This window comes from Ipomoea nil, unplaced genomic scaffold (assembly GCF_001879475.1).
Source record: "Ipomoea nil cultivar Tokyo-kokei standard unplaced genomic scaffold, Asagao_1.1 scaffold2280, whole genome shotgun sequence".
Lineage (NCBI taxonomy): Eukaryota > Viridiplantae > Streptophyta > Magnoliopsida > Solanales > Convolvulaceae > Ipomoea > Ipomoea nil.
The window spans coordinates 5,402,063-5,411,410 of NW_017618708.1; the positions used below are offsets into that span (position 1 = coordinate 5,402,063).

Here is a 9,348-nt window from a genome sequence, read left to right on the forward strand (position 1 = left end):
GGGTTTAAAAAAGCAATATAAAAAATAAAATTAATAAACTACGTGAATTCGCCAAAATAAGAAAACGGAACGTTCGAATAGATTAGGAAAATATTGAGGTGTTAAAATGTAAATGCCTAACGACTATGAAAATTTTTAAGTAAAGAGTAACTAAACTTTGTTAGTGTTTGATAGCGTGTGCAAGCGAATGTTATAGTCGGAGCATGAGCATTCGTATACCATGTACTCACAACAATACTAAATGCTATATTAAAAATGAAATAAATAAAGTATTTGAAAACGGTAACATATGTAAATGGACCCTTTGAATTGATAAAAAAAAAATACGTAGTTGTTAAATTGTAAATGGTTTTTAATTTCTAAGTGTGTTTTGGGCAGTGCGTGCGAGTTAATGTTAGATTCGGAGCAAACGTGGGGATTGCCCATGAACGCTTCCATAGTTACAAAGTTAGCATAAGGGACGCTTAGTTAAATGCGTCACCCAGTGCGCAGAAAGGAATTACAAAATATGGGAATGAAATGTACTGTGCAGCTTTGAATATAGGTCCGTGCAGACATTTGTGCGATTTTAGGGTTTTTGTTTAATGGCGATTGGTTGTGTGACTTTTTATAGAGTGGTAGATGCACTACTAATGTAGACAGAAACGTTCACAATTAGCTGCACAGTGCTTGTGCATGAATAGTAGAATGTACGGACACCATAAGCAACGGAATACCATACTAACCGAAATAGAGTTAATTATTGGAACACGTACGAATAATGTTAGCGCACACAGCAAAATATCCAACTGTTTGACAACACCCAAAACTTAAATGTACGCAAAAAATGTAGATGCGGTAAACAACTGCCAGTAATACATCTTCCATTCACTGGGCACCACCAACACTGTTGACAATCACTTGGCGACGTGTGTTTCTATGAAACATAAGAATTTCATAGATATACCGCACACGCAGGGAGAGCAACGCATGTCCATCACCCCTACTAAGACCGCAATCCCAGGAAGCAATAGACTGACCAATGTACGTCTCCATATGACGCATGGCAAAAACCCCACAATCCACCTTGTTTTTTGTATCGCGCCATGACATTCAGACTCTCCTTGGGATTAGTTGCAACACCTTTACGTAAAGATCTGGATAACTAGCATCCTCAAAAATGACCGATAGAACATCTCTCTGTATAAAGTAAAAAAAATGGTCAAAACGCCAAATGAATACAATGATGACTAGTATATAACGATGCGCCATTAGTTTAAAAGTAAAACACCAACAAAGTAGAAGGACAAATAAATACCAACACAAAAGGGGTATCCCCGTACTTGTCAAGTGATACCCCCCCCCCCTCCCCTACAAATGAGTTATGGATGAAGTCAAATTTCAGGCGCCGAACGTCAACAGCAACGACATAATAATGCGACCTATCTATTATCGAAAAGATCAACTGCAAAAAAACGTGTAGCGTATACACCAAAATTAAAAAACAATTTCACTGATCACTAGACAAATGGGCACATATAGAGAAATCTCTAATGCAAAATAATGAATGGATTAGAGATTGCACTAACCATGTCAATATCGGACCAAAACTCATACGGTGACACCTGCAAATCGGCCTCTAACGCAGCAGAAAACCAACCCAACCGGTGAGACCATGCGGCCGTAATTTGAACCACCGAGTACAACTGCACGATAAAAAATATTAGTATCGAAATGAAACGGTTTCTAAGGGAAAAAGACACGACCTAAAAGGCGAGGATGGGCTAACCGTTGTGGTTGGGGATGCAAATAACCGCTTTGGTGCACCAACCGGCTTGGTCCTCTCACGGGCATTCAAAATGGATGACCAAGCACTCAACACACCCACAAGCACTTGGTTCCCTTCCAACAATGACACAAGGTCGAACCGACGAGCAGAACGGCCACAGTAGTTAAATAATTCTGCCGTCCTGTAACATTAGAAGCAATAAATTCAAAATCATAATACGTCGGAACCCCGAAAGACCAAATGTAATAAAACGAAAATTCTTACAGGTCAACATTAGCAGTACGAGCAACCCAATCGTAAACCGCTTGAGGATCAATATTATTGGCAACATGCATATTGGCAGCACGAGTACGCGTGAGGGGCGCATAAGAATTTAAATCGATGGTGCGCAAAGCACCGACATCCTGCACTATAGGGCGTGAAGCCTTGATTGGTGCCGCACACATCGACGAACTGGATACCACGCCCTTGCACGGACCGAGCATAGTGTTTTGCTACGATATGAAAACAAACCAGGGATGAATGAATATATATAAAACAATTAAAAAAGGCTTGGGGAAAAAGCAACCAGGGAGACAAAACGATACCTCAGGTGGAGTTGAAAAGACATGCTGATAGGTGTTACTACCTACACCCCGCCCACGTGCACTCACGACCTCGTCCATAACGGCAACCCCAACGGACAGTGCTTTTGGAGCACCCGAGACTTGGTGTTCCAACGCACGCACCTATTACCAACATGGTTGTGGAACAGAAAGGATTGAGATTGATGGAATAATTGTGAGCCGAAAACGGGTATACTGATAACAAAACGGCATCCACATTAATACTTACAGGTACACAAGGTGCAGACCTACTACCCCCGCATGAAACATTTGAAGTATCACCCACATATTCGCGCACAATTGCATCCACCTCCTCCCAACATTGGGTAGGGAGATCTTGGGACAACCCAAGACTGAACGAAGAAACGTCATCACATCCCTAATGAACGCAGAAAGATCCATAAAATGAGCAGTGCGTGCATAACAAGTATAATGTATGTGCGAAAGACCAAAAATTACTGCCCATTAGCAGTTAGTAAGGTAGGACCAACTGTTATACAACACATCTGCACCACATAGAAAGTACAGTACCATGCGAGACAACTAACATACCCAAGTTAACAAAAAAAAAAAAAAGGTCACTAGTAGGTGTAGCCACAAAATAAGTGTATACCATCCACATACATCTTACAACCGCTTAACTTTCCTGCGCTTGTACACAATCATACTTACAGCAACTTGGGATTCCACCACACGACCCCCGATGGCACTTGCACAGACAGCCGATCATGCTGGGGGGGCACACCTCCGACATCATCAATAATAGGCCCAACCTGCTCCTCAACAACACATGGCCCCATATGTGGAACTTCTGGGCGATGGTTATCATCATGTACCGCCCTAACCGCTTCATCAACAACCTGAAAGCTCTCTGGGTTACTCCAAATCTCATCTCCACTATTGGGCGTGGCACCGCCCGTATTTGCAACGCAAACTGGCTCTGTAGATGCATGGTTCTCAAACAAAGAAATAATCTTCCGTGCATCGGATAATACAAGCAAAACGCTATTTGTGCGGGTCGAGCATTGAGGGTGAATCCCAATGAATTGCACAACATCATCCAACGCAGCGTCTAATGCGCCCATCTTCACAACAAACAATCCCCAGGAGCCTGCACCATTTCAACGAATTCAAGTATTATAAAATGGCCAGAAAAATAAAAAACAAAGAAAATACAAGCGCATTTGAAATGCAATAGCATGTTAAACACAACGGCCTTTATTTAAAAAAAAAAAAAAACAAAGGAAAAAGTAAAAGGACTCGTAAACCAGAGCACATACTGCATTAAAAAATAGAAAAGCATAACATGTACTACAAAAGATCAGCACGAATCAACGTATAGAAACACACACAATAAGAAGCGTGTAACCGAGTAACATATAAAACAATGGAAGAAAAAAAATACACGAGCATCGAAAGACCACAAGATACTTGATTGATTAGTTCGCACAGACCTAGGGTCGTACCGCACCCACTTGCGCCTGCCCCATTCCAACTGAGACAGTTATTATAAAATGGGCCAAACAAACAAAAAAAAAAAAGAAATTAAGGGAACAAAAAAATAAATAAACACCGAAGTTGAAACGCATCCGCCATTTGAAATAGAACGGGCTTTATTCCAAAAAAAAAAAAAAAAAAAGGACTCAAATAAACACCCAATATGAAACACATCCGGATTTTTATAAACAAATGCCTTTATCCCAAAAAAAAAAAAAAAAAAAAAAAAAAACATAAACAAAAGTACCCATATAATCAGTGCACAGACTTCAGTTAAAAGAAAAAGACATAACATAAGCTATCATAAACCGCACGCACCAGTGGACAAACACGCACACAGTATGAAGAATGTACCCGAGTAACATATGAACAAATACGGAAAAAATCACGAACACAGAAAGACCACAAGATACTTGATTCCTTAGGTTGCACACACTTAGTGATATAATGCATACACTTATTGGGAAACCGCAAACAAGGGAAGTGGGAAAAAAGGGAGGGAATACCTTAACAACACCAGACTCCCCAGCCGATACAGAATAACGAAGAGCGTCATCATGCTGGAAAATAAAACGAGAACAAGGTTTAACAACAATAAAAACAAGCATAAAAAAACATTTAGCTACCACACACAAGCAACGACTATTCAAAACACAGACGGACACAACCCCAAGAACTAGAGGACCAATAATTGCATAAGGAAAAAAGACCTGGAGGGCAGCACGAGCAGAAACACGTGGAGCACTACGAACAACTGGAGGAACAAAAGCCCCAACTATACTCCCAACACCAAACCTCTCAATCCCCACCCCAGCCAGCTCATGAGCCTTAAGGAGACCCGTAGTCCAACCTCTAAATGAAGGGAACGCCCGAGGAACGACCCTGTCCGACTGCACAACCCTGTCAACATAAAGGAGCTAAACCCGGGAACGCATTAGTAACTTGCACATAATACACAAATGCACGCACACGACTAACACAAAAGTCAAGTACTGAATGGAATATCATACCAACAACATCAGAGCAGGCCCCGAGAATGGCTTAGACGGGTCAACAATCCACTTAGCGTGCTCCTCCACCAAACAGTCCAACACAAACTTGCACCAGTTTAGATTTTTTATCTCATCCACATCTTCAAAATGGTGGAAAACAAGCTGATTGGCATACCCATTCTTCATCGGGGACCCAAAAATACTAACGGCCAACACAGCGAAGTGACGTTTAAACCAAACATCACCCTCCAAACAAGCCGGGGTCCGCAACATGTCCCCTATCTTAGCCAACGTCACTGAATGCTTCGAAACCTCGAATTTGGAACACCACTCTTTGAGAGTGTCGCTAACATCGTCTTTAAGCCGTTTGGTAATAGCAACACCTCCACGGGGCAGCCCCAAAGTGGCATGGACATCATTCTCTGTGACAGTTAGTAGTGCACCATTCGCCAAACGCACACACATGTTTGAAGAATCAAACTAATCCAACAGCCACCGAGTCAACCGCTTGTGGAAATCTTCCACCTCAAAGTTCAACAATTCCCCCAAGCCAATTTGCTTCACTTCTTTACGTTGGCAAGCACTAAAGTATTTAAACTGCGACACCAAATGCTTGGGAGATGCGCGAGTATTAAGAGACGGAATAACCACCTCCGCGACCGGAGGAACTGGGGGAGACCCACTTTGCACCCCGACAAAGGGTGGTTGAACTGGAACAGTGGTCGAAACCACAACGGGGTGGACTTGTTCACCTAGATGCACAATAGACGAACCCGCACCAGGCGGGGATTCAAACACCTCAGCATCGTTCGCAACAATGAAAATAACGAGACAAAGGTAACGCAATAGACATAAATTATGAAAGAGTATCCAAACACACCAACAATACCACAAAGCGATTTAAAAAAAAAAAAAAACCATACACACGGGCGTTTTTTAAAAAAAGGTAACTGAATAACAAAAACAAGAAAAACACCTTGAAACAAAAATACCGAATAAATGTTATGTGCACAGACCTAAACACCGTACTGCATAGACTGGAAATGTTATTCGTACATTCCTACCGCAAACATCATTATAGCAAAATGCACACACAGTAAGAATAATATAATAAATGTAATAATAGTAATAACTGTAATTCTTAAAAGATTTGCTGGTCGAATCATTTAAACATATACGGTTACTGTTTTATAACCAACATATTTAACCCTTGAAAATTTAAGAGTAAATTCCATTTTTAGTCCTCGACTAATGTGGCATTTCCATATTTAGTCCTACTCTTTTAATTTTGCCATAGTACATCCTCGACTTTAATTTGATTGCCAATATTGATCCTCCGTTAAAATTTCCGTTAATCTACCGTTAAGAATAAGGTCAATAATGTAATTTAATAAATTGTCTCAAATACATATTAAAATTCATCTTTTTTATTAGACTTCCTCCTTTCTCTCTAAAAAAAAATAAAATTGCGCTATTCTCTTTTTTATTATTATTACTTTTTTTACTTCCCCCCTCCGTAACTCTCTATGCTAAATTTAAAAAGAATCAAAATCTCCAGGAACTTAGGGAGCTCAGTGTACGAGGTTTTTTAGTGATGTTATCAAAATATTAAAACCCCAGAAAATTAGGAGAAAAATCAAAACCTATCAGAACAATTGAAAATATTACACAGCATACCAGAACCTACAAATTCTGCACTGTTATGAGAACCCATTTGCCTTTACCTTTACCTTTATCACAATATGACCAGCAGGAACTCAGTGAAGTTTTCATGATCCTGCTTTTCTCAATTGTATTAACATAATAATATGTTGGGTTTTTTCCTCATATTTCAAATACATTTGAATTGACAAGAACAAAGGAGAAAAAATCATCTTGTATTAAATCTATAACATTCTAAACAAAAGTTTTCCATTGACATTTCAAAGAATTAAAATTTTTCACTACCAAAAAAAAAAAAAAAAAAAAAACTAAATTATAAGCTTGATAAAATCATTGAATCTGAATGTTAAAACTTATAAGCTTCAATCAACTCCCAGCAGTTCATTGCTATTTATTCAGCCTTAGAATTCTCTACAATTCTGGCATTGATGAATCTACTATTGGAGGTTCTGGAATTACATGTTCTGCATGCCTTAGATTTTCTCTTCCAATATCACCCTTTGCATTTGATAGCTCAGTTTGTGTAGAGTTCTTGGTTCTAATCCTCTTTTTTTGGATTGAGCTGATGAAAGAAACAAAATTTACCCAACATTAATAATGACAAAAACTATATATAGAATTACTATAAGTTATATACAACAAAGTTCAAGGGATTAACTTGCCATCCTTTCTCTAATATTGGGATCTTGTGGACACTTTCTTGCATTGTGGCCTGCTTTTTTACATTTGGTGCAATGAAGTCTAATTTGACCCCTTGATAGTCTTGTCCCATCTTTGATGAGCTCTTCTGCCCCCCTCTTCCTTTGTTTCTTTGGCCTTTCGCGTTTTGCTGTGTACAAGGGAGGAAGTGGTGGCTCCCTATCTGTCATTGGCCACTCTTCATGGCCAGACATGGGATTGATACAACCTGCATATGCCTTCAAATAAGTATCAATAGAGTACAAGGGACTTACAAATTGATAAGTTGGTCCTTTGCCATTTTTCAACCAAATTGCACAAATAGCATGTTTGCATGGGATTCCCGTGAGATCCCACTTCTTACAACTGCAAGTCCTAGTCCCCCAAGTCAACTTCGCGTTGATCTTCCCACATTCCTCTAATCTCAAACAATTGTTCACCACACTGGTATCCCAAGTATCCCCCTGCTGCCTTCTCATTCGCCTCAAGTTTTTCAAGAATTCTTGGACAGATTGGAGTGTTCCATTTAGTGGCTTGCCTTCTACATTTAAAGAGCTTAATCATGATTTGTTTTCTTATAATCTCAAGGCATGAAATCAAATGTTGGTTCTTTGCTTCTAAAATCATTGAATTGAAGCATTCACAACCTTTATTTACCAACATATCACACTTGGCAGTAAAAGAGAAATGAGATCTTGACCATTCACTAGGATGCTTATCTGACAACCATTCAAAAGCCTTCACATCCAACTCCTTGATCTTTCTCAATGCTAATTTGAAACTATTTATGGTAGTAGCTCTAGCTGCATCCCAAAGAACATCTTTGATGGCTTTTCCTTGAAACCCAGCAACTTTCATGTTTCCATGTAAGTGTCTAACACAGAACCTGTGTTTTGCTGTTGGTATAACATTATGAAATGCAGGAATTAATCCCTTTTGCTTGTCAAAGATGAAAGTTATCTCATGATCATTTCCTTCTGTAATCCCCAAGTCTTTTTTAAGAAGCTCTAAAAACCATATCCATGAATCCTTTGTTTCTCCTTCAACTATTGCATAAGCTAAAGGGAATATACCATCATTAGCATCAACTCCTACCGCTGTCAATAACTGGCCCCCCATTTTCCCCTTCAGATGACAACCATCAACTCCCACAATAGGCCTACAATATTTATAACCCTCCCAACAAATGTACATTCTTAAAAACCTCTTTCTTCCTACTGGATCTTCCAAGTCACTAAGTTTAACAATACAACTTGTCATTGGATTAGTCTTTTGAATTGCAAGACAATAACTCCAAAGTTTGTTAAAAGAATCCTCTAGTTCACCTTGTATTACTGTCTTTGCCTTTGCCATTGCCCTATAGGCGTGTTTATTACTTATATTAAATTTCTCATCATGACACACTTTTTCTCTAAACTCTTCCATTTTCCAGTTGCTATGACTCTTGATTTCATTTTTCAATCTCTTAGCAACTTTAGTGGAGTTAACCATCTTATTTTTAAATGTCCATGAACACCCTTCATGCCTATCATCAAGTTCTAACACTCTCCAAGATAAACAGTTACTAAGCTTCCTACAATTGATTCTCCAAGGGCATGAGGGGTGTTTACAACTCACTGTTACTCTAAGCTTATCATTTTTTTCAAACTTCAAGTCTTTCCCGTGTTGAAAGCATAATTGTGAATAGCTTCTTTAAACTCTTCTTTACTGCCGAAAGTTAAACCCTTGCAGAAAGTAGGACTTTTCATGTCAGTAGCTGCTCTGAAATCAGGCCATGCACTATCTTCTCCTTCACTATCACCCTCTAAATTAACACACACACCATCATCAGAATAAAAAACTTCAAAATCTTTTTGATCACCTTCAATTCCTACTTCAGCAATTGATTGCAATTGTTCCCCTCCATATTCCACAGTTGAATCCACAAATTTGTCAAGGTCAATGTAATATTCTCTTCTTTCATTCTTCTCATACTCATTACCATAACTATATTGCACATTTACTAATGGATGACTAAGTCCTGCACTTGAGGATCCAACAAATGTTGATATTAATACCCATACCTCTACCTCTCTTGGTTTATCCATTTGGTTGATTAAAGAATAAGTCTCAACATCACTGATTAACTCAATCAGCCTGTTTCTTG

General features: G+C 39.1%; 1 protein-coding gene across 1 annotated transcript; it reads right to left on the reverse strand.

Annotated features, from left to right (window-relative positions):
- Nucleotides 1–7,177: 7,177 nt before the first annotated feature.
- Nucleotides 7,178–8,693, reverse strand: LOC109150834. The gene is made up of 2 exons (XM_019298812.1): nucleotides 7,850–8,693; nucleotides 7,178–7,743 (listed from the first exon to the last, which is right to left on the reverse strand). The coding sequence occupies exons 1-2, from the start codon at nucleotides 8,691–8,693 to the stop codon at nucleotides 7,178–7,180; spliced, it is 1,410 nt and encodes a 469-aa protein (XP_019154357.1).
- Between the last annotated feature and the right edge of the window lie 655 nt (nucleotides 8,694–9,348).